General features: G+C 40.1%; 1 protein-coding gene across 1 annotated transcript in view; it reads right to left on the bottom strand.

Moving 5' to 3' along the window:
- Positions 1-26,770, bottom strand: part of nrp1a (neuropilin 1a) — a gene marked incomplete at its 5' end in the record, with an annotated part of 32,935 nt that overhangs the window by 2,913 nt on the left and 3,252 nt on the right. Inside the window, 7 exon segments of the mRNA XM_014013471.1 lie at positions 1,191-1,241; positions 2,651-2,761; positions 5,620-5,764; positions 6,990-7,321; positions 11,915-12,059; positions 13,965-14,120; positions 26,481-26,647. Of these exon segments, the coding sequence (XP_013868925.1) occupies positions 1,191-1,241; positions 2,651-2,761; positions 5,620-5,764; positions 6,990-7,321; positions 11,915-12,059; positions 13,965-14,120; positions 26,481-26,647 (1,107 nt within the window).

The raw sequence follows: 26,770 nt of genomic DNA, 5'->3' as shown, positions 1-26,770 counted from the left end.
ATTGGAAAGAGAAAGCCTTCCAAGAATCACATCGGCAGGCGATATTTGGGATGTCAGCCATGATTTTACCCTGCGGCACAAAAAAAGAAAAGCCTTCAGAGATACAAGGAGGCTGCATTCAATATGATAAAGTATGAGCAAAGAAAATATCTCTTTAATGGTTTAAGGTTTTAACTAGCTTCCACAGGAAAATTACTATTTACCCATTAAGCACAAAGGATGGAATTCCCATTTCAAAACCACATTATAGAATCCAAGCCACGTTCACATACAAATTTCATTCCCAATTAAAATGACTTTGGCTTTTCCTTTTTGTTCCATTATTAAGAGGCTTCGACTGAGGCTAGCAACAAGCTCTGGATCAGATGAGCAGCCGCATGACTCACTTGGCCAATTCATTAAAAAAAAGATTTTCCCTGCTGAATACCAATGGAAACTACATTGTGGGAAATTAGGGCCCACTCAGACCCAACCATAAACATACACACAGAGAACCATGGTTAGATACTCCTGAAATCATGGCGTTACTTAAAGACACTAGGTTACTTTTAATGCAAACACACAATTACACACGCACGTTAGCTCCCATCCATTATCATAGCGGCTGCCCCAGCAGACTGCAGACAGACCGGAGAGCCAGCTGACAAAGTGAATGGGATCAGGGTGGAGCCTATGGCCCATTAGCCAAGGTCAGACTGGGGCACAGTCTCTCAGCTGGCTGCTGCCTCATCAACCTGCTATAGGAGACACTGCTATGAGTGTTTGTCAGTGGATGCAGCCCCAGAGAACACCTAATTTCCTCTGGTCATCTGCATTGTGGTTTCTGTTTTTGTGTGTGTGTGTGTGTGTGTGTTTGTGCGAGTCAGTGATTAGTAATTATGCTGAGAAGGCAGCAGCAGCAGCGCGCCGGTGCTAATCATCAGCTAACCTTGCATCGCACAACCTCTCTCACCCTGTCAGCAGGAGCCTCCCAGGGCCGTATCATCAGCTTTAATAACAGATACACATCAGAGACGAGAGGCTGCCTTGCACTGGCATTTATTAGCTAAAATGTTTCCTGATAAACACGCGGGAAGGTGTCCAAAGCAAACAATGACAAGTCAAATGTTCATACAATATATCATCATGGTTGGAAATCTTTAAAGACATCTCGTTTCATTTATGCAAAGAAAAAATATTGATTTACTCACCTGGGATGGTGTCCACTTCAGAAGTAGTTGTCTCTGGAGCCAAAGTGCCACCTGTTACAAATTGGTATATTAGCATAGCTTGCGTAGAGTTGAATATTATCAAATTTCTTTGCACAAAGCCTCACTAAGCTCATGCATCATCTGTGCTAGCTAAATTTAATTTATTGACATGCCATTTTTACTTCATTTTCATTTGTTACAGTAGGTTGCAAAATTATACAAACCCATCATGTTTAAAAAAATGTTGCTACCTTACAATCTGGAATTTTAATGGATTTTTTGATTTTAAGGAATATTTCTATAAACATAATTCAGATTAATGAAGCTAAATGGGGAAAAGTACTTGTTTTAAACAATTAGAGCCTGTTGAGAAACCATTTTTCAACAGTTATATCAGGATGTTTCTTAAAGTTCGACTACAGTTTGATACACTGCTGGAGTTCGTTTCCAATCTTCAGGGCAAAATTGCTCCAGCTCCTTCAAGTCAGACCGGTGTTCATTACGAGCAACAACCTTTAAATCACACCAGAGATTATTWGTCAGACTGAAATCTGAGCTTKGACAGAGGGGCATTTCAGGATATATTTCTGCTTTAATTACTGGATGTTATAAGGGTGGGATTTTCAACATGATGAGAGGCATTCGGTTTGAGCCAGACATGGTGTTGTCCTTAAAGGTAAATCGTCCACACTAGCACCTGAAAAGGTGTATGTATATTAAAATAAAATGAGATTTACGGTAGATCCTTTTTWAACTAATTTAGGGCCTTCAAAGCAGAGATGGTGAATACATCAGCTTTCTGTTTTTCAAAAAAAATTTTTTGAAAAGTATTTCCCCCATTTAATCTCATTTATCATAARTACTTCTGCAGAATTATTACTTAAATCAAGTTAAATTTCCAAAGAAATTCCTGTTTGTAAGGCAACAAAATAGAAGGAATACCAAGGAGTGAATACTTTGGCAACTCCCTGTAAATCTGCTAGGAATCTAAGTCTTTAAAAACACATGACTGAGACAGTGCCATGCTCATCATTGGAGACTGCTGGTTAATAAGGAGTGCAGGCAGCAACGCAGGGAGCTACTGGGACGGTTGGGCCAAAAGGACTAAAGAGGGAGTAAAGAGGAGTAAGAGGAACTATCTGGTGAGTCAAAACAACTGAAAGAGCCAGGGTTTGCTTGCTGCAAGTGAGTTTGTATCAGTAGGATAACTCCCTCACATGAGTTTTAAAAAGTGGAGATAAGACTATCAAACAGGGAGGTAAGAACTACCAGTGCAGCTAATTAGAATTGTATCAAAGCCAGTGCAAATGTGATTGCATGCATGCATGCATGCTTGYGAGTTAAATGGCAGGTTAGCTGCAAAGAAGTGAAGGGAGCAGAATGAGTGCAAGCAGTGGGGAGGAAACGGGAGTAAAGGGAAGGAAAGGTTGGTCGCAGTCTCATGAAGGCGATGTTAGCACCTGTCTCGTCGTAGTCATCACCTGTGCCACTGTGGCAGCTCGCCTGGTCATCGTCGCACTCATCGGAWGGGGTCGTGCTTGGGACCACTGTTGTTGGGGGGAGTGTAGGAGCTACAAGACAAGACAGCAGACACCATGGATTAGATCTGGAAGTTAAACATGAACTGGTGGCTGAAAGTGAAAATCTCTTGCTTATGGGTTTGTGGTAGGGATATCATTTTTTTAAAAAGTAAACAATTTAGATTATTTTTGACAATTTTTAGTGCCAGCTAGCCAAGATGATCTGTGAATTGTTACAAAGCAATAAAATAACCTGTTGTTTAAGCCTTTAGATACTGTCAAAGACATTCAACTGGAAGATACTTTAGTCAGAAGTCACTTGCTTAGAGAACAGGATACAGAAAAGCTAGACATCACCAAAAACTGGAGGCCGTAGACCTATAGAGCTCAACATGATGCAAACATTTATTATTTTAAAGTCGTAATGTAACGTAAATCTTCTCTTTCTCTCTTGCATCTGTCCTTCTATCACAGCTCACCTTTGACATTCATCATCCACTGTTCCCAGTTCTCACTTCTCTCGTGTTCTAACCATTGCTTTTGCACCTTCAATACCTGTAGTTCTTGTAGCATCAACATATTCCCTCACACACCCACTTCCACCTGCTCTGGCTATGATCACAGTCCTATAGTTAAAACAGTAAGCTGAAACAACACAACAACAAATAAATATAAAAACATGTAAGATCAGCCTGCTTTGGCCTCAATTACATGCTGGGKTTCTGTGTAGGTTTCAGCTATTAGCATTCCTCTTTTTATGAAGCTGCAGAGGTGTGGGTGGATAAATACAGACTTGAAGTGAATGTGCATTGCCTGAGGCTTGTGCAGTTAGAGCTACAAGATGCAAAAAAAAAAAAAAAAAAAAAGATTTGGGACTGGCTATTAGCAGGGCTACCGTGGTCTATGATTATGGCCGTACTTAACTTGGATGTAGGCATAGATCCAAATCTGCTCCACGCTTCTTTGCCACACAACCGTTCTGCGGTGTGTGTGTGTGCGTGTGTGTGTGTGTGTGTGTGTGTGCGTGTGTGTGTGTGTGTGCGTGTGTGTGTGTGTGCCTTTTGTGGATGTTTACACTGACTGAGTAATGATGGGGCTTCCCCAGAGCAGACGGAGGAAAAAGAATGAGGAGAGAGGTGGAGCGAGAGAGGCATAGATAGATTGGGGCAAACTTCCTGAAAACGTGTACTGTATCTGTGTGTTTGTGTGTGTGTGTGATTGTGAGCCTGTGTGTGTGTGTGTGTGTGTGTGTGTGTGTGTGTGTGTGTGTGTGTGTGTGTGTGTGAGCTGATCGTCCTGCTCTCAGATGAAATATGAGGCAGATCAACCCTTTCAGATTCAGGGTGGTAGAGGTCAAGGATGAGGTCAGCGCTGCGTCAGGGGAGCCTCTCACAGAAATGAGGGTTTAGCCCTGCTGCTGGTGCTTCCTACACGTTACACACACATGCATGCATGCACACACTCTTGTCCACACATATAAGCACCTGCGTATGTGTGTGACTGTACACACTATCTTGTAACCACAAGTTTGGTAAGGTAATTGTGGTTGCTGTGAGTGCATCTGTCTCTACGTGTGTGTGTGTTTTCGGAATTGACACTAAAAACAAGCATTGTCGTTTGTCTAAAGCTTCCCACAGGAGTCTGTGAGGCTTACAAGAGAATGGGGTCTTCCTGAAATCCAATATGTAAATTCACTTAGAGCTAACATGCGCCACACTCTTGTATCACTGAGCTGTTTCTGTGCTACAGTACAGTGCAAAAGTCTCAAGCTTTTCTCTGACTTTCTGAATGCTATTTTCATTTTTTTTATTTAATTTAAAATAGATTGAGAAAAATGGGAGTTTGTTTCAAATTTATATTGTTTGCATCCCTTTGAAAGACACAAGACAAGCAGGGGCCATGAAGAGAAGAGAGTGATGCGGGCCAGGATGCAACAAGCTGAGCAGGCCAGGTGGGCTTTCATTTGATCCCCTCTCGAAGTGGCTAGCTATGGCAGCAGCTTTGATGTAACAGGGAGACAAGACAACAGCCGCTTGTAGGGATGAAGAGGATGAGCTGGACAGCTGTGCGCTGAACACAGGGAGCCTTCATGCACATCATTAAATAACCAGAGCTGTGGTGGAGACATGATGTGAAAGCTACTTTTAGTCCTGTCATTAGCCTGGATGATAGATTGCTCACCTATGTGAGTAAAGACGTGTCAAACGTGAATAGATGTCTGCAAATTGAAGTACCGTTAAGCTCTGTTCAGACTTGATGACACCCCCACTATGCTTTTATCTATTAGCACTTGGCTGGATTGTGGTAAATTGAGAAAAACCTTTTTGTGCTCGTCAAATAGTTTAGCTTCCTGTCAGCAGCTCATTCCCACAACAACACTACCACATCTGTTCAGCCATGACCGAATCTTGCCCCTTGTGCCATCCAAGAATGACTCTCTTGGCACAAAATGCAGCTAGCACAATGCTAACTCATGGGGGTTACGTCTGCACGAAACCCTCTCACAATCATGGTCAAGAGGCATGAGGCTAGCAGAAGTCCTGKTTCAAATTCCAATTCAAACATTATTAGCAGTTATATTAATTTATTGTAAAAATATTACAAAAAATGTGACACAGATCTGGTTGGGCTAGCTGTAAACCTGCTATGATGGCAGCCATTTTTGCTCCTCCTTGTTGCTAACAGTGGAAGGGACATGCGGGACTTACTCTAGTGATATTCAGCTCTATGGTAAAAACCTTGCCACTACTGTCCAAATCAGAATTAATGCTCCCAGACAAATTGGCACCAATGTGTACAAAAATGCTGCTCCTTCTTAAAGCTGATGTGTATTTTGTTAACGCACAAAAGATAATTAGCAAAGACAATGCATCGGATTTCCCTGAAGGGTAATTGCTGCTCCTGCTTACCTTCAATCTCACAGCCCAGGAGTTCAAGCCGCAAGCCCATCCCAGCAGGAGTGGCCCTCTCTGGATAAATTCTGATGAAACGGGTTAGCAGGGGCTCCACCGTCCTCAGTTCAGGAGTGTCATAATTGCTGTTACCTTCAAATATCTGGCAGGGAAAAGGACAGGAGGCACAACATGAAATAGCCTTTATGCAGATCTGCTAACGCAATAAAGCACATTCCTGTATTTCGAACTTCATGAGTGATATGCGAGGGAAGTGAAAAGCTGGATGGCAAGTAATGGGAAAAGAAGAGGTCGGCAGATCTCTCTGGTTTTGATGAGATCTAAACTGCAGCGTAGATGGGGACAYGGGGTGAAAACAGCACGGCACAGACCCCTTTCAACTCTGCCTCAGATCCTCTGCAAGGGAAGGAACAAATGAGGAGAAAGTGGGGAACGTGTGATGGAACCAAGCAAAGAAGAAGATAGAGGATTGATAGAAGTGGATTAATGGGTGTGATCATGTGAGGGAGCCTGGAGTGTTTTGGATGCTGGGAACTTCTTAGGCGAGAGGAGAAGAGCAGCTAACTAGRACAGGCGGAATATGGATCCCCTTCACTCCCTTCATAAATCAACTGTCTGCTCATCTGGATCAGATTTATACCCTGTCAGGGGCATTTGTAATTGGGGACAGGGGGTTGCAGCTTGGGAGAYGTGTGGTTGTAAACTACAGTATATATTGTTTGTGTTTATGTGTGTAYGATTGAGAAAACGGTATGGTCAGTGTTTTTCATGCAGACAGTGAGGGTGGCAGATAAAGGGTTTGGCTGCTCAAATGTTTTTGTTCAAGTCCTCCATGGCCATTTTCTTCTGAATCCTTATCTTTCTTCTCTAGTGTGCTGGAGTGTGTGTCGTGTGGGATACAAAGCAGGGACAGAAAACTAAGTAAAGAATGTCAAGATATTTATCCTAAATATATTAATGACTCCCAATGACCACTCTTACTCATAGCTGCCAGTCACAAATCTCTTGTCAAAACTGACAAAATGCATCAAAATCCAAACTGATGTTTTGAATCTGAAAGACTATTCAGTTTCAGAAGCATCTTTTAGTTGTGTCAGAAAACAAAGCATCAATTTCCATTCTTTCTCTTGTCAGAAGTGTAGACAAAATGATCAAGGGTTCTTTGATTCACCTAAGTGCTTAGCTAGAAGGCAACTACACCTTTTTTTCTTGGTTCTTAAAGATGTTTAACTTTGATACCTTATTTGGTTAGGCTACTGATTTCTTAGCAGATCTGATCAAACACCCCAGTTATTTAAGACATGTTTTGTTGTTATCCTCAGAGTTTTTGATGCATTTAACTAAAGGCACACAAGGTAAAAACTTACCTTTGGCTTGTTCCCAATGGCATCATACACCATCCTCCAGTCAGAGTCGTTGTTGCTGTAGCCGAGACGAAACTTCTTCATGAAGACCTTGTTCTCTCGGTATTTCCCACCCTGGATGATAATCCCCCTCACCAGTTTCTCCTCACCAAGATCCACCTGCAGCCATTCATTTTTGAAGGGCTGYGGCTGGGGCAGCAGGGTCCACCCCGTTCTGCTCGTCAACAAGCGAGCATTTTCTGGTACCCAGTTCCGATCGGTATGGGAGGATGCAGTGATCTGGTTGTCTGTGATCATACCCGACACCATGCCCAGCATGCCCGAGCATGGGTACTCTAAAATAGAAAGAAATGGAAAAGCATGCTTAACTTTTTGATGCAAATTATTGAGAAACTTGCGAAGATCTTAGACGGAACCASAGGGAATCTGAGAGCCAAAGCAAGTCCTAATGTTGAACATCATTTGGTATGCCAAAAGTCTGGTTTGGTGAAGTTTCATAACGAAACAAGAAGAGTAGACAAAAGTCAAAGCAAAGAGGGGCTTTTCCCCCAAACTCTTTGTAATGTTACTGTGATCGCTCTCTCTATTCTCTATCTCTTGCTGTCTGCAGATCTCATGCATACTAATTCTCCTGCCTGAAGTGGTTGTCTCCAGGCAGCCAATTAAAACCCTCTGCTCGGTTGGTGCTTCCACCTCCTGCATTCTGGGAGCCCTTTTTCTTTTCATCTCTCTACCCCTCCCTACATGGACTCACATACTCGCACAGAAGAAGGCTCAAGCTCTTTGTGTTTAATCTGCTGCTGCAGCACTCATCTACCTTCTGCACCACAGCTGTCAACATCTGTGGGAGGGCATCTTTGAGCTCCTCTGTTTTCCATCCATAAAGTTAGATCTTTTTTTTCTCTCCCTTTATTGTTATCCTTCCTCAGTCTGATCATTTTTGAACTCTTAAGCATCTCTGCATCCATGTGTTCAAAAATGCCAATGGCTGTCTTAAACTTGTGACACTCTTGGTGACAAGAGTGACAACTTGTTGCTACTGTTTGAAAACTGCATTTGAATCTGATATCTGTAAAACTGTCCACACACTTGTGCCTTTATTACTGGGCAAACTTTATAGGCAATGCCCACTCTACAGATAAAATCATTTCCCCCCAAAACACAAGAAAATTTATTGTGAAAATATTTGCAGCATTTTGTCGCTGTTATCATAAAAAGTATTACACGTGCAGAAGCTTCAATAAGCCTTGACTCTGTGCAAATTGTTCAAAGTTTTATACAATGTTCTATCTACCAGGGCATTTGGAACTTGAATCTGAGAATAATGTCAGATCAAACTTGACTGGTTTTCCTCCTGCAAATTGAAAAAAACTGTACAAGTTGCTAATAGTTGTGCTTATTAACTAGGTTTACTTGTGTTAGCTTTTCAAGTAAATAATTGTGTATTTCTCAGTATTAAATGCATTCAAACACCATAGTAAGCTTTTGTCATGTAGAGATGGTAGAGAATTGGGTTTGAAAATTATTTAATGAGATACAAACTGACCAAAGCGAAAATAAAGTTTTTTTATTTTTATTTATTTTTTTACTGCAGCTAACACCACTTTTTATGTAAATCTGTCACACTAGATTTTGACAGTGGGAAAGATCAAGAATTATAGATTTTCTGAGTAAGAATTCTCACTTTTGGGTGATTTTTTTTGCCTTTTGTTTATATTTTTTCTTTATTTTGTTGTGTATAAAGTTTTTGTTTTTTAATGAAATGGATATATTAAAAATAAACAAGTACATTTTACCACTTCGAACTCAGAAATTCAACCTTCCCAGCACAAATGAAATCCACTGTTATTCAGAACATATGGAGTCTGAGACCTGCTTTTATTTGTTATCTATCCCCCACAGTCGAATGGTTCCAGACATTATTACATGTCATGTGTCCATATGAGACAAAGTGTATACTGTAGTGCTGAGGCACTCAGTAGCATGGCTGCAATTGGTGAAATCGAACAAAGAGTTCCAGAACAAGGATCTATTCAGGCAACCTCTTTCCTGTTATCAAAAACAGTCCTCTTTCCCTCCTCCTTAAAAACCCACAAAATACAACAGTGATGAAATAAAATTGTAAAACAAATTCTTAGTCTTTCAATCCAGAAAAGTAGCAAAGGGATTTTATTCCCTTTTTAATTTGTCTTTGGGCCAAATCTGTTTGAGTGTGATCAGAGGAGCTAGTCTTTGGCAGAGCGCAGCTAAGGCTCTGCACTCCGAACGTCTTTGAAGTAGCAAGATATAAGAAAAAGGTACATGTGTGTGAATGAAAGCTCATGTGTGCATGTGTGTGAGAGATAAAAGAGACTGATGTGACTTTGGATACTTGAGTGAACTCCCCAGATCATCTGGAGGTCTTAATCGACTTCAGCTGTGATCACAGAAGCGGGTTGGATACCATGAATGCAGTGACACGCCCAGTGGAACAAGCATTCGTGTTTGTGTTTGTGGATGATATGTACAGAGAAGATGCAGGCCTCTGTGGGCAACATTCTGGGTTTGGGTGGAGCATTAGTGGTAGTTTAGAGATATTTTTACACCATGACATATTTACCAGTGACAGGGTGGTGGATTTTTCAAATAAAGAATAGCTGTTTATATCAGCAGGGGCACGCGGCTATGATAAATTGTGGGTAAACTTTTTGTGACATTTAACCCGTCCTTTTTTGTGCTGCCTATAAAGTTTAACAGCATTATTAGAAAGTGCAACCTTTTAAAAAAAATTTGTGAAGCTCTTCATCCCTACTTTGTGTCACATTTGGGTATGTTGCTCAGCCACAATTATGCCAGCATTTTTCCTGAAGACTGAAAACATTATTTGTAGTTGTAGTTGTTTCTCTGGCATCAGGGACTCAGTGAGGAACAAAAGCAAGTTGCAGAGTTTAAATGGCACTCAGCAGACTTAGTTTCCCTCTCTCTCTCTCTCTTTCACTGTCTTTTTCTCTCTCTCTTTCACTGTCTCTCTTTCTCTCTCTCTTTCTCTCCCCTAACAGTGCTCGTAGCATGCAGCAGAGTTGGCAGAGCTTTCAGAGCAGCCAAAGATGCTGACGTCACACAGAGACCATGCGGTGACTTCGATCCTGTGATCTGTTTATGCTCAGTACGGCGGTTTGATTATGTGCCCTAAACACATGCTCCAGCTGTAACCCTGATGTACTCCCAGTGCCCTCTACTACTATTTTAAAAGCCACACAGGCATGGTGTATGAGTTGTCCATAAAATCACAAAACAGTTAGAAACTTGGTATATGAGGACAGATAACATTTATTTTCCTTGAAACTTAAATGAACTGAAACATATTTGTTAAATGAATGTCACTTTGTATACTAARTCCCAAGTCATCTGCTACATACAGTAGTTACTAAGAGAACGTTTGCACTATTATTTTTATTTCATATATGTATCAATGATCTTCCATCTGTTTGCTCAATTTGTACTATTAATGTGTATGCAGATGATACTGTAACTTATACACAGTCACATTAGGACAAATTTTGTGAAAGTAATTATCAGATATATGTCGACAACTGATTACCTGTTGGAGTTAACTCAATTAAAACGTTGCCACAGCTAAATCTTCTAACAAAACACCATTCTTTAATTAATTTCTTCAAGGCATGCTACTTAATTTTGTATTCTGTTTTTAAGACTACATTGTAACATCAGTCCAAGAACAGCAGATAAGATATTACCCTTTGGCTAACTCTGGAAAATATACTGTTAAAAGGGGGTATAATGTATTTTCCAGGCACATAGTTCAATTCTATACCACAATCAAGTAACTRTGTTACCTTCAGTTATTATGAAAATGCTGGATAAAACAAAAATAAAATTTGACTTTCCATCATGCCCCATTTACTGTAAAATCTTTGAAATTGGTCTCAGTCTCTTTAAAAACCTCCTACCATTTCACTTCCACTTCATCAGCATGTTTTCAAACAATGCTTCGGGGGAGGAGTGCTCTGTGGGTCCAGAGCTTGGCTGGAGAATGAGCTCCTGGGAGGTGCTATGGGCAATAGGTGGTGCTTTGTACCAACAAGTACTTTGGCAGCTCCACATGGCTACCATGGAAGATTAAATGATTTCTCAAACATGCATGAATGAGTCAAAGCAACACTCTGGGTATGTTTTTGATGAGGGAATGACATCATAACATGATATAAAGCTCAAAAAAGTAAATTTTGCATAGCACCCCTGCTTTAATGTTAATTAACACACATTGCTTTTGTCAAAAAATAACAAAGTTAAACTTAAACGGAAAGTTTATGAGTAACGCTAACCAAAAAAGYTTATTTTTCTCTTAATCTAAATGCAGAAGAACAAAACACCCAGGCAGTTATTCAGTGCATGTGTTCATTACCCCACTGAGATGAAGGCAGATGTGCAAAAACCACACAAAAGGGATTCACTCATGTACACTCCACTTTAAAAGATCATCCACAAAACAGCAAAGATGAGAAGACTGCTGCTGAACTCAAAGTTTTATAAGCAAAGAGCAGACTGTGGCTGGAAAMAAATCAGCCAGAGGGCTGGGACCATATATAGCCCACCCAGCCTAGACTCTCCTGCCTGCCAGCTGTTTACTTCATTTATATTGAATGAGGTACATTTAAACATGGGGTATATTTGAGTCATCCTTATTCCTTTACCATTAATATGCAGAAACTGCTTTTAGGCAAGGTGTTTGTGCAMCTGGGACTGTCCCTGAAAATTACAACTAAAATGTGAATAAATTGTGTGTAAAGTAAAGGTCACCACATTGTCTTAGCATTTTAAACGTTTAGCTGAAGTGTTGCATCCTTGCAGCTGTAACTGAACAAAGACTCAGTTGCAACTCATTGGTGTGTGTATGAGGATTAGCTGGCATTTGACTGGTAACCAACCTGATATCTTGCAGCCATACACCTCAAACCGCAACGCGATGCCTGTTTCCCAAGTAACTGGACGGATTCGTAAGAAACGCGTCAGCGTGGCTTTGGGTAGCATTGTCTTGGCAACCTCTGTTGGATTGGTGTTGCCTTGAAAAATCTGTGAAAAAAGACAGGAGAGAAGATGATTGCTGACAGCAAAGCTGAGCTTTAAGAAAACCTTTAAAACATATGCTAATTTTTCAATAAAAACAATTCACAGAGCTTTTAAACATTAGAAATAGACCTTTGCTTATGCGAGGTGAAGGGAAGAAACTGACACAAGAGGTGACTTGAGAAATTTGTTGGCACATACATCAACCCAGTCATACTTTGATTCTACAGTTTTAATACCATAGGGTTATGAAATTATTTGAATGTGTTCATACTTCTAAATAGTTTCCTTGTAAATGTTGAAAAAAATTCCAGCAGCTCTTCTTCAACCACATGTTGAAGGCCTGTGAAAGATTGGAAACCTGACTCTAGATGTGCAACACAGACAAGACCAGATTGTTTCAAGCTGACCTTTTTTCTGTCCTTTGCTTCAAGTCTGGGAGCAGGTTTTACCCCAGTGTCTCATTGAAAGGTCAGAGATGTCAGCATTCTCCCCTGGGGTCAGATGACAGTTTACAAGTGGGACCATAAGAAGAGGCCGGCCACCTAGTCAAACAACTAGTCTTCACAGTCAGTCACAGTTCTTTTTGAGTAATTAAATCTCCAAGGTGYCCACATGGTCTTCTGACCTCCCTGACAGCAGTTACAGAGAAGAAAGGAATCCAGCTAAATGAGTAGTCTGCACAGAAGTGAAGATAGCAGTTTYGCTTATTTCGGATGAACTAAAACACCAGAATGGCTGAGAGCCATTGGGTCATACAGCATGCCTAACAGTTTGCAACCAAGTCTTTGAGCGATACCTATCAGCCACATCACTAAAGGACCCAGCTACCAAGTCATCCATTTACTTAAATGTCACACAGAGTCTCTTCTCTGTTCGCTGACTGTAAAGTGGCTTTTTCCAGAGCTGTGCAAAGACGCTAAACTGCAGGCTCAGCATTTTGCAAATGGTGCTCTACCACACAAAAGCACTTTAGAGGCCAGAAAAACACAAGCCGGGCTAACGGCGGCACCTTTAAGCTGCCACTTCACAAAAAGGAACAGTGTACTCTGGAGAGACCATAAAAGAATCAGGCTTGGGGGCACATGTATGAGCAGCACTTGTTTCGATAGTCTGTTGAGGCTGAACGATTCGTACTTGTGGTTTAAGATGCTTTCCTTCAAAAGAAAGAAATGTTATTTGGGTTTCACAAAAAAAAAAATGCAAACTCTGCAAGACTAATACATGCTTTCTTGTTCCTGAGGACACCCTCAGTTGAGCTTGGACTCTTCCAGATGGACAAAACCTGCTCTCTTTGACAAGCTGATTAGCAAATGATGATTATAGACTGTCATTCTTTGTTCAAGCATGCTATCCCTCCCTCTCCTCCTCCCTTCCTTCCTCTCTTTGTCTTTCTCTTCTGGACCTACCTCTACCAGCTGCTCAAACATGACAGCCTCTGCTGTCTCCATCAGTCACCTCTTGCCCCGTTTGTCAAAACTATTGTCATCACTGCTTCTTTATGACAAGTTGAACAAAGCCTGATATAAAACAGAGGCAGCCTTTCTTCTACAACCATCCCTGTTGATATTTCAGAGTTGCATTATCACTGAAGAGGCTATACATAACATTTCCATACACAGTATTTATCACATTAATCAGTTTGTAGTTGCATAATTACATAATTTCTCCATTTACAGAGTTCAGCAGTACGATCCAGAGATAAGTGGATTGTAGTAATGCTGACTGTTTTACTGCTATTATACATTCTAAGAGAAGCGACTTATTGCACAATCATTTGTGCATTTAAAAATAAAAATATACTGTTATTCCAAAAGTTTATGTGGAGCATTAGGTTGCAGAAGTTTTGACAAATTTTTGCATCATACTGCTCTTAGCTACAGTGAAGTTTTCTCACACATTGAGGAGTACCTTCTGTTTGGAACCTTCTTTCAAAGTGATCCAGTCCTCTCCGTTTGAGCTGACGTCGACTTTGTAGGACTTGACAAAGTAAATCTTGTGCGTCTCCTGGGAAATGGCGCCTTGGGTGCCGATTGCTGAGATGAACCGCAGAAATCCAAGGTCCACCTTAGAGGGATGCAAAGAGATGAAAGGTAAGTGAGAGGGTACAGCTTAGAGTGACTTTGATAGAATGAAAGACATCCAAAGGAGCCAAAGTAAACTGCATCTTCAGCACTATTTAAAATGACCTGGACCCCCCACCTAAAAAAACAGACAAATAAGCAGCAGCTGTTGTACTGAAATCACCTCTGGCCACAGTCTCATCAGCTGCTACCTGGATTTTAATAAACAGCAGTGAAAAGATATTCTCATTAATGAAAAAGACACAGTATGACAAGTTAATTTCCTGAGATGCGAGACAAGAGCTTATTGGATAAAAATGAACACCGAAGAGAAAAAGGGTCTGCAATCATATTATAAAAATCAGCCAGGAGGAAAGAGGGCTACAGGCTGAATATCAAATACTGCGTTTTTAAAATATGCATGGCTTCATAGAGTAGCCAKGAACTGCAGTACATAAAGACTCTACTACATTTTCACAGGAGAACATGCCAAAGGCAGCAGGGTCAGAGAGGCACATGAGCGAGTGTCTCTTCATTTATCTGTTTTCACTTGATTTATGTGTGTTCAGTATTCAGGAATGATCCTCGTGGGTGGTTTGTATCAAACCTACCAAACACACTGCTTGTTCACAGCCATGAAAACCAGCCAGGAAGGAATAAACACAAACACTTCTRTAAGTAACTCTGGCTTTTGTTTCAATGGAAAAAATAGCTTTTAGTCTGGCTTTTAATTTGGGCGCWAAATAACTGAAGTACATTTTTTACTTTTTGTTTTGTTTTTATTAAAATTTTTAATTTTCAACTCCAAAAGAAACATAAATACATTTAAACGTAGCTCAATTGGAATCATGTTGTGACCTGTAGTGGTAGTGTCCTACAGCATAGACAAGAATAGCAAATTACAGTGAAAACATTCCTCTGTGCAATATGATTTTAGTGAAACAAGTAGGAAAATCAAGCCCTTTTGGAGCTTTATAGCTTAGATTTATTACCCAGTAAAAAACACATTCATTAAAATGTAATATGGAGTGTTTAACATTACTTGAATGAACTGACAGTTAGATATCTTTTATAGTTTTTACACAATGGCAGTTTAAGGTTTAAAATTTTAGAAGATATYTTTGAAGATACATTTTTTTAAACACAAAACGTCCAGAGTGTGATTCACTTTAGCTTTTGAGCTGTCCAAATTTTCTTAAATCTTTACAAACACTTCAAAATTTTACCCTTCTTATACAATCCATGTATCAGAATGTAGGCTTTTTGTCTTCCTGGGTACAAATGGCTGAGAAAAAAGGGCAGAAATCCAAGGTTCACCTCAAAGSGTTGTAAAAAATGAAAGAAAAATGAGAAAGCACAATGCCAGCAGTCAATGTATGAGAGGTGGGTGGGCACCCTGAACTGGCCACAAGCCCATCACAGGGCCACAAAGGGACAAAAGAGACAAACAACCATTTATGAGTTAAAATTTGCTCATTTGCTTTTAAATCCTTCTTTTTTTACACTTAAATAATTCAACTGGGGGTCCTTACTGTAACTCCACAAACCCCTCTTTCACCACTTTTTTTTAGTGTGTGTCAGATCAACTTGTTCTGAGGCTGTCTCCTTAAATCCAAATTAACAAGAGACGACTTTTCCATTCAGCCTTACATGTTGGAGCCAGAGTCTGACCCAGGGTGAGAGGAGAGTTACTTGTTGGTAAGTCCAGAACTTATTTTAGCACTTCAGTTGCAAATACTGTAAAGTAATAGCTCAGAAAACCTCATAGAAAATAGAAAAAAAATAAAAAATAAATGGGCTCAAAAATACAACCCAAACAGATTTAAAGATATCTACATAGCACCAGGAGAGACTAAATTCCTAAACTGACAGAAGTCAATGMGGGCCACATTTGGGCCGCAGGCCTTGACTTTGACACATGCTCTACCACAAAACACACTTACTTTGACTGTTTAAAATATGAAAAGACTGTATCATTCATCTAAGACACACATTACATTTTAGAGCAAAAACAATACATATGTGACAACTAGGCACTTTTACATTAACGTTACAGTTTAAGGTGGTTACAGGGAATAACCTAATGAACTGCTGGTAGCGTCTTTTTTTTCTTGGTTATCTTTTACCTTCGCCATACAGTTTATTCACCAACATGTAGACACTTTGTCAGCTTAGATTAAAACATAAGTAAGTCCCAAAAAACTACTGGGCTTTTCAAAAAAATATATGAAATACATTGGAAATTTAGATGGTATCTGCATTGGCACCTTTCAAAATTTTTTTCTGAAATGTAATAGTTGTGTAAATGCTTATTCCTAAATTCACTGTGGCTTCATTGCCCTGAATAAAATGTAGGCCACCACATTAACCTTGGCTCATCTTCTTTACCCATAACAGAGAAAAACAGATGAAGCAATCCAAAATGTTTTCAAGAAATCCCAACCTCTCTYAGTTAAAGCAACACATCTAATTTTWACTAAGTGTCAGCACCATCTTTAACAAGCTGTGCTGACATTAATGAGAAGTAATGGTGTTGCATGCAGACACCACTCTGACCAGGAGTGTTGCAGGAAGCCTGGGAGTTGGTGGAGCAGATTTCCAAGATCACGCAGAGAGACAAGGTCTTTGATGTTGACATGAGATAGGAATGGCCTCTGATGAATGGCAACCAGAGTCTTGAACAGATTACTGAATCGACTCGGAGCGGATCATCTGGATGTGCACGAGAAAAGGATGTGTAAGGAAGAGTGACAACAGTTAAATAATTTTGCATGAGGGCAAGTAGACAGAYGCAGTTGTGTGCACATTTTTTAGATAATCAAAGCCAGGATTATCTGTCTCCAGACATCCTGACAGAGCTCCAGGATGGCAAAACCATACGGTCAGGAGTGGGCCTATAAGTCTGTACCACACTGGATTTGGGACAAAGAGTAGGAAAAAGTGCAAATGCCTGACTGCCACAGAATCCTGGTCATTCCTGCCCCTCAAGTTCTCTTCCAAAAGTAAAAAGACATAAACAGATGGGAGCAATGAATATGATTCCACCAAGCTATTCTCTCTGTCTCTCTGAAACAATTTGGATGGATGGATGAAGCCTAATAAAGAGTCAGTCACATATAGAGACAGAATCGTTTCATTCCTGTCAAAACACTCAGGGGGCTTTCACTGTTAAGTCTCTGATTTCTTTTGGGTCCATAAATAGAAACAAAATCAAATCCTGTCAGTCTGAGATGGTTCCCATTTAATACGGGCTGTGGCCAAATTTTTCTCTGTGGGGCAAATAGCAGCATGTGGCAGAGCTTGATGGGAAAAACAGCACATGACAATGAGKTTTAGGACTGTGTGCAGGACAGCCAGGTCTTTAGTATTTACAGCTGTGTGGCCCGTCCGATTTATTTTCATTTTGGCTCCATGACAAATTACAGTAGGGTAGCTGTCTGTAAGGATCTGAATATATTAAAATAAGGAATCATTAGATAGGTTGTCACTGGAAATTGTTTGAATGAAGGCAAGTGCTTTCAAATTACACTTTGCAGGTGATAGGAAAATCCATCTGCCTGTAACAAACAATCTGATGGAGGTTGATCCACAACAAAAGCCTTGATGAATCATGACGGTGAGCTGCTATAACTTTTTGAAAGTCTTAGGTACAAAAAGGAGTACATCTATTGTGCTATTTCAGCAATTTCTATTTTAAAATATTGAGCTCCTTCAGGRCATTCTGACTGTGAATTTTGGTACTTTAACAATTGATACCTTTTATAGATATTTAGCTTGTTCTGACATGTTTTTCTCATTGAAAATGAGCTGTTTTCAACATCTTAAAACCCTTCAAAACATCCATAAATCTTGTACATTTTACTTTTTGTTCTCGTACTGCTCTTTTAACTAATTTGTACTAATTTCAGCTTACTTTGTATTCTATTTGGCCTATTTTTAGTTTTTTTTTCAGATTTTTTTTTTTTACCTTTTATGATATTTTTCTACTAATTTAAACTTTCTGCTATTTTAAGCTTTTTGTGCTTCTTTCAGCTGCTCTCTGCTAATTTCAGCTGGTTTTTGTCTTTAGCTTTTTTTTTACCTTTTATGATATTTTTCTACTAATTTAAACTTTCTGCTATTTTAAGCTTTTTGTGCTTCTTTCAGCTGCTCCCTGCTAATTTCAGATGGTTTTTGTCTTTAGCTATATTTTTAGCTAATTTGAGTTTTTTTGAGCTAAATTCACATTTTTGTAACAATTTCAGCTTTCTGCTGCTTAAATTAGCAAACATGTGCCCTTTTTGTTTCTTTGTTATAATTTCAGCTACTTTTTATTTCAGCTATTTTTAGTTTAATTTCAGCTTTTTTAGCTATTCAACAAAAATCTTTCAACATTAAAGTGTCTGTGATATCAATTTTTTGTAAAAAAAAAGTAATGTATTTTTGGAAGGGTAACACTGATAACATATTGTTTAAATGTATTTCRTGCTGCTGAGATGAACAGTTGTTGAGATATTTGCATGTGAAGAAACAGGAAGTGATGTCAACAGGGAATGTCTGCATGTGAGCATTGCTAAAATGGCTAACAACACAGACTGTAGTGAAGAATCTGATGTTTCTTTAGATTATTTTAATTACTATCATAGAGAGATGAGACAGAACCGTACTTAAAATAATATTGTTTAAGTAAACAAAAACCAGAGAGCTTTCTTTCTTTCAGAGTTCCCCTTTGGTGTCACTTCCTGTTTCACTTTAGCTGAGCCAAGTTCAAAAGAAAATGAGCCAATTATGTGACATAATGGGTAAAATCATGTGTATTGTRCCAAGTTTCTTAAATATAAATATATTTTCTATGCCTTTTTTAATTCATGGATATGCGTGTCACAGTCACTTTAAGCATTCCCATTGCAGATTTTGCTGGAAATGTGATTTCTTTATTTCCTGTTACTTTCTTTATTCCTTAGCCTCTTTCATGCACCTTCATGAGGCTCCATACACACGCCCCAGCATTCAGACATAACCAAGGGGTACCACATCTGTGTTAGGGTATTTCGAAGACCATGTCACGATCGTGTTAGTATGGGCTTATGGCCAGCGTTCCTTCCCCTGCTTTGCAACCACCACTGACAGTGATGAGTTGCAAGACTTAAGAGACATAGGATTGGATTCTGCTGAATGATTGCACCAACTATTCAGTTTCACAGACAGGGGGATGATAACAAAACCTGTTTAAGGAGAATAATATAATAATTAATGGCTGCTTGTTAGAAACAAAGGATTGAGAGCAGAAACCGCACRAACAGACTGAGGTTTCCTGAGTCAGGGAAGAAGGTTTCTATGATGTTTGGATGTGAAACAAAATCTATCATAAACCACAGGCATCATAGTAAAACAAACAGGAACAGATAATGATTACTAGTGGGAGTCATTTTGACCCAGAGTACTCAYTGACCCATAAACACAAACTAATAACCAACATTTGGAAGTTGTATGAAGACCAAAGGGGATTTTGGGTAAATATATCATTCTCAGATGAAAACCTATTTGTCATCTAGAGCTGAAAGCTTGAATCCTGCTTAATGGCTGATGTAATCACTTTGCTGAAAGTGCCAATTACATTTCCTAATCTACAATCCATGTATTTTGAGACTTCGCTGATCTAACAGAATGAAGCRTCTCTCTGCTTCACATTAAACTCATTGTTCTTTTTTCCAATGAGAATGGTTGGAATCAAGCCCACCCAAAGACAAATGACAGCAGAAACTCTGGGCATGCTGGAGCACAGCAACTCTGGAATATATCTGAAAGGACCACACAACCTGAGCCATAAAAATGCCAGCCAGGGTAAGAAATCACTCCTGCCTCTCAGAATCTTTTCATAAAGCAATGACAGGTCGATATGCGCACACRACTTCAATGTGCCCTTGTCCCTTGGGAGTATTTTTTTAGTCCAAAATATGCTGATCTCTGTATGTGTTTGTGGGTGTTCTGGATGTTGTTCATCTTCCTGTTATGAGTCAAAATAATGTCTTAAAGCCCCACGTCTTACAAGAACTAATGCAGTTTCACAAAGTGATGAAATCAGAAAGGCAGATATCATAGTAGTCATGCTCTGACTTGTAACATCAGCCATTTAAAGACTAATGAGGATGCTTTTAGAGGAGCACACTGAAATTAACATTAGTCATTTAAATGGAGGTACAGTATATGCTGGGAATGTTAGCTCACGATAAGCATGTTTCCACTGCTGGAACCTTTTTTAGAAGGGTACTTTTATCTATTTCTATTTCTATTGTCTGTGGGCGACACATCAGAGCAGTGGTTAGTGCTGTCACCTCACAACAAGAAGGCTGCAGGTTGCCTCCCAGTTGGAAGCCTTTTCTGTTTGGAGTTTGCATGTTCTTTCTGTGCATGTGTGGGTTTTCTCTGGGAACATACTGGGTACCAGTTTCCTCTCACTAGCCAAAAACATACATGCTAAGTGGCAAGTCTAAAATGATCCCCTGTGAAAAAAAGAAAGAAAGTAGAGGAGCAGTTCAAGGGACAAGCTCAAGAAAAGACCCTCAAACTGGATCTCTCACTGCCTGATTGACCAATAATTGAATTGCCCAGGAGTTGAACACTGCGATCTGTACTCTGAGAGAAGACAAACTAACCATGTTTCTTTAAATCCATTCCTCTGCTTCCCCTACAGAGGCAGGGGGGAAATAGTTTCTCATTTGCACGTGTGTGTGTGTGTGTGTGTGTGTGTGTGTGTGTGTGTGTGTGTGTTCCCTCAAGTTATTCTGCCTACACATCCTGTGTTAAGACGGGTGTTCTCAGTTCCATGTCCCTTTCAGATAAACTAATCTTTGAGTTTTGNGTGTGTGTGTGTGTGTGTGTGTGTGTGTGTGTGTGTGTGTGTGGGCCTCTGCTGAGTGAATAACTGAGGCCTCAGGAGAATTAGTTTATTCATCTTCCCTCACCAGAAACAACATGAGAAATGCCGAGAGTGAGAAAGTAGGTAGTGTGAATCCGGAGAGCAGCTGGTGGATACAGAATGAGGCTTCGAGCCAGGAAACAACTTCTGGTAATGCTTTATGGATCTCCGAGGATGGTATAGTTAGAAGTCATAAAGTAGATGCAGATACTCAAATCACCATTTTCCCCCCTCTCCGCTTTTATTTGCATACTAAATCTGATTATAATCCCCTCTGTATGTTAATGAAAGAAAGCTGACATTTTTGTGAACTGACACACTGGCAGCTCCCAACTAAAGAGATGTTTCTATTCCCAAAAGTGGCATTTCGAAACCGGCACTCAGCAATCTCCTCACCAATTTTGCCTACAGTTACTTTACTGTTGGTTAAAAAAATATATACTTCAGGCTCCATTTCCTAAAAGTCTAATTAATTCTCCTTTCATGAAAATTGTATTACTAAAATGCTGCAGGACCTATGAGCTCCACCTCCTACCTTCCATTTATCACATTATGCACCTGACAGAGTTATAGCTTATTTTTAGCTTCCAGACACCTCTTTGCTGGCATTCAATTATGCATGTCTTCCCATGTGCAATCATCTGTTATGGTGACAATGAAGGATGTATAGGTCGTGTTACAGGGATAATGAGATAAAAGGTTATTGTGTATAAAGTGTGCTTAGTCACATATGCAATGGCACAAATGAAAAGTTTCAGTGTCTGCGGTTAAAGGAAGGATGTCAGTCTGATTTTAAGGTTTCCTTGTTGGTGAATCATCTTTGATCCTCAGGTCATTCCCAGCCTTGGCACACACTCGTGACTAATGTTGTGAGTAATGACTGTGAAACCAACTCTGAAAGGGGACAGAAACAAACCCGGCCTGAAGGTATGTCATGTCTGGAGGCTGCTTGGTGAACTTTTCCCATGATGCACAGCTGCAAATGATTGTTTAGCGATGACTACTGACTAAAGAGCTTTCAGGCATTTTTCTCCACTGCAACACAGACAACTGAAAATACTGATTGTATTCAAGTTGTGTTTTTTTTTTTTTGTCTCTTGGTACTTATGCAGCACTCATTTCATTACATCATGCAATCGCTCAAATTTCGATTACAGGTCCCGGGTTTTTGGCTACACTAATCGAGTGTGGGTCTCTATCCTCTCATTGATTTTCCAATTGAGAGCAAGACCCAGGAGCGGCRAGGCACAGACAGCCTCCATTGTTTCCATTTGTGCGGCACGGTGATGATCTCACCGGCAGCTGCATTGCCAGCTTGCGCTCGGCTGCTCTCGCTAGACTTCATCAACTGAGAAGTTGCTGTTAATTACCAGTCCATATTCTGAGTACTCATCACTCGGCGGGGTGGTAAGCCCTCAGAATGGGTACGGGCGTAAAGGAGAGACAAAGAAAGGAGTGTTTTTGCAGATCATTGACTTGAGGTAATGGAAGGCACATTAAGACGAGAATGAAAACAGGGCAGGATGTTTTACCATCTGATGTTAGGCTCTGTGAGGGTACCAGAGCTGCTTTTTGTTGTCCAGGAAATGTGCAATCAAAGGCTGTTTGGCTTGTCAGCTGGCTCCGGATTCTCAGCATTGTTTGCTTTACAGATTTAAGGAAACAGGGTCAAGACAAGCCATGCAGCCCTCCCCCTCCCAAACCTGAGGGTTTAAAACTGCCGTGTAACTTTGTTTTCCTGCCATAAAATGATTGACTTCACCTTGGGATTAATCAGGAATGAGATAAAGGAACATTTTGTGTCAACAGACACTGATATGCTTCCTTAGGTTCGGTGCTTTCCTCCGACAGGAAGGAAAGATTAAAGGACTCCTCACATGACATGAATGAAGAGACGGCGGGGTTATCTCCTTTCAAGATTAAACAGTTTAAATAAACAAAAACACATGGGTGCTGATGAAAACAGAAATACTGTTAAAAGRTGTCAGGGATGATGCATTCTGACAAGAAGACTGAAAATAATGTCAGGAGCCATTCAAGCAAAATTATTCATACACGCAGTGTATATAACGATATAACGTACACATGAGAGGCTCAATAAAGAGGCTTTCAGGTATCGACAGTTGGGCTGTCTCCAAAACAGTCTAAATTATTGATGCTGTGAGCGTGTGCAATCAATGGCAGCTGCCTAACAGAGATTTAGTCTTGCAGTCTGTTATTGGATCATTGCTCTAGTGACTCTTGGTGGCCGTCAACTCTTTCCTCTGACATATTTGATAAAATCATTGCACACAAAGTTAACAAATGCCCTAAACTTCCAGAGGAGCCACTACGYCAGTCTGTAAATGGATCACATCTTTCCCCTCTGAGACAAATGTGCTGCAAAGATGCAGGTATATCTGTGCCAGGGCATGTGCTGCAGGGAAAACAGTGCCTCAAACAGGCAGATAACACACACCAACCTGCTTCTACCTTGAAATTAGATGTTTGAAACCAGATATGAGATGAATACACAACTTRGAGTAGAATAAACACAACCAAAAGGAGCAAAGATAAAGATGGAATGAATGTCTGTTTTAAGGGATTGCTACTCTTTTATGTTTTCCCTCTGTAGCCACAAATCCTCTCAAAGGACATCTGTCCATCTCTGGCCTGATTAATGACCTGCCGTTCAATGCTGAGCCACACTAAAGCAATGTAATTARCCAAGGAAAAATGCACAGACTCCAGCATCTTGTCCCTCCATCTCCCCATGCATCAGAATTGAGCAGCATTCAAATGGATGACAGATCTGGATTAGGTTCAGAAAAGAAGGAACTCGAAGCTCAGGAATCAAAGGCTGCCTGTCATAAATAACGAAACCGTCTGACAGCGATTGCAGTCAGAAAGTGATCATGAGATGTTTTATGGTTTGATTGATGTGGATCTGATGGTGCCCCGACACAACGCATGCACACCACAAGGGTGCCTGAGCTTGTTGCTGCACTACAACAAGCAGGCTTAATGAAAGAGGAATGAGATGGAGAACACTTCCAATGCCACTTGTAATAATTGGAGCTCAGAATATTTGGCAAAAGAGCATCAAATTCCTCTGAAAACATAAATCATTAGCCAACCACCGACTCTTTTGCCACAGTGCCTTGGAAATGAGAACTCAAAGGAGCACGGTTCACTGTTTTCTCTGATTACGGCTGGGAAATCAGCACAGCCACTTAAACACGTGGTCTTTAAAATCCAGATTTAAGTGCCAAGTTGAATCCTATGATCAACGCTGTAGAATGGAAGAACAACTAATCAGTGTAATCATGTGCAGTTTTCACCAACAAAAAAAKTTGAGTAGGTTTGGGCAGCCGTACAAACTCTCCTTTTACTCTTAATCCAATGATTTAGCAAACAACAATGGCCTTCTCTCTCAGAAAGACAAGTAATTCATTCAGCAGAGCATCCAGCTGCTGAAGAACGAGGTAAGGGGCAGACAGGTTCCTTCCTGATCCACTCAGACACACGCTGGGTTCCTCTGCAGGACACCACAGGCTTTGCCAAACCCTCCCACTCACCCAGAACTCCAGACACACCACAACTAAAGCATGGGAGAATGCACATCAATCTGCATACAGTYGCACAGAGATTAAATTAAAACGAARGAGAAACAAGGGCCCCCAGGACAATATTTTCTTTGCARTAATAAAGGAAAAGCTTGCTTATGACCCTCCCCAAGAAAATATTTGACTTTGAGTCAGCTCTATTATTCATCCCTTGAGAAATACACCAAGGCCAACATTTTTGGAAACGAAGCAAAGGCCGAAGATAAAAAAAGAAAAAAAGAAAAAAATAAAAACAGTCTGGGCATTTACACAAGTGGGAAGATTCGGGTTAATAAACCAAAGACCCAAGAATGCTTAAAAGAAGTTAAATGATGGTCGGTGTATGTGTCTTAACCCTATCATGGGATGTAAATCCTTCCCACATGAAGTCCTTTTCGTGGGTGATGATCGCTTTCTGTAGATAAGCCAACTGACTGAAAAAAAAAAGACAGAGACTGAGTCTGTTTATGTGCGTGAGTGAGTGAGTGAGTGAGTGTGTGAAATTTGGCAGGATGCTTGAATTAAATCACAGCATCCCCCAGAGGCAGTCTCAGCTCTTCAGAAAAAAAAAGTTATCAGGTAGGACAAGAAGACAGAGAGAGAGGAAGATGCAGGGAGATAGGTGGATGGTAAATGTTGGAGTTGACTCAGTGGTTTGTGGGAAACGTTGACTCCATTCGAATGGATGGTACTTGTCATTGAAACTGTTGGGGTATATTAAKATTATGCACCTCTGGAGAGAGAAACAATGATACAGAACACTGCTAAGTAACACTGCAAACCCTGTAACTGCATGCTTCAAACTCAAGGTCCACGGGCCCAATATGGCTCTTACTGTAATTTGATCCAATTCATAGTTCAAACAGACAATRGCAGAGCAGTGCAGACATCTTACAATATTTTGATGCAAATAAAATTATGTTTTTAATTTTTTTTTACTTTAAAGTGGAAAGAAAAATGCCATCAAGCTGTCAAACATTTTTCTGTTTACTTTTGTGGTACATTTGTTWATGAGAACTTCAATGTATTTTTATGAGCAATGATCTTCTCACTCRTGTGGAAAGTCCCGCCTACTTACCTATATGCGATCACAATGTCATATGATGTTTTGTGAGCAACAAATATGGATACAGCCAGTAGATAAGAACTGCTCTTCTTTTAAAAAAATCACACATCCCTATTTATTTGTGTCTCAATGGACAGAAATGGTCTGTGCCATGTTTATATTCTTCTGGTTTTAGTTCAGATTTTCTGCTTAAAATTCCRTTARTAAGWCTAAGGCCATCTCAGAKTATGAATTGACCCACTAGGTGGGGAGAACTCACAGTGTTTTTATTTCAGCTTCTACGATATGTTCTCATGTCCAGTTTAATAGTTATATTCAACAGTGAATGGGAAAAGGCAACAAAAACATCCAAATGCGACCAATCAAATTATTGCTGCTGAACTTGCAACCAAGATACTATGTACCATAAAAAGAAAAAGACAACCAATGATGATGTGCCTTTTATATTTGTATATTTTTTTCTTGTTTTATTGGCAAGTGATGTTAAATCTACTTTATAAATACAGTAATGTATTTTGGGAAACAGTAATTCATGTTTTATGAATAATTTAACATGATACAGCTGAAAACCAAAGTCAGTTTATGACTTCTTTCAGTAAATAGTGAYTGAGATTGGCCCTCAGTTAGGACCATGTTTTTAATTTCGGTCCATTTTGTAAATGAGTTTGACACTTCTGCCTCACACAATGAATTACCTCCAAAACTGTRCAGAAGGAGACTTTTCCGAAGACATTTTCCTCCACTGAAATTACATTTCAGGAAGCAATCATCTGTAATGGGGGAATAATTTCCTCTACATGACACGAGGAGTATTACCTGAATCCACTCCTTGTTCGAATCCTCTGCCGGCGTCCACGCGTTTTCGTAGTAGTTGAGTCTAGAGCGCTCCGGGGACCAGCTGGGGTTGTACTGAGAGGAAGCTATGATTTGGTCTGATGTTATCTCGCCTGACTCCATTCCCAAAGGGTCACTGCAGTCAAAGTCTGCAAAAAAAGAGAGAAAGGAGGAGAAATGAGATAGAAAGAAAACCAAAACTTAAAAAAAAGTTGCTGAATTTTATGTGACCACAAAATAGCAAAAATGCACCTTTTGTGTACCCCCCCCCC

This window comes from Austrofundulus limnaeus, unplaced genomic scaffold (assembly GCF_001266775.1).
Source record: "Austrofundulus limnaeus strain Quisiro unplaced genomic scaffold, Austrofundulus_limnaeus-1.0 Scaffold101, whole genome shotgun sequence".
In the NCBI taxonomy this organism is placed as follows: domain Eukaryota; kingdom Metazoa; phylum Chordata; class Actinopteri; order Cyprinodontiformes; family Rivulidae; genus Austrofundulus; species Austrofundulus limnaeus.
The sequence above is the reverse complement of the archived record's forward strand: the minus strand, read 5'-3'. Positions and strand labels throughout refer to the sequence as shown.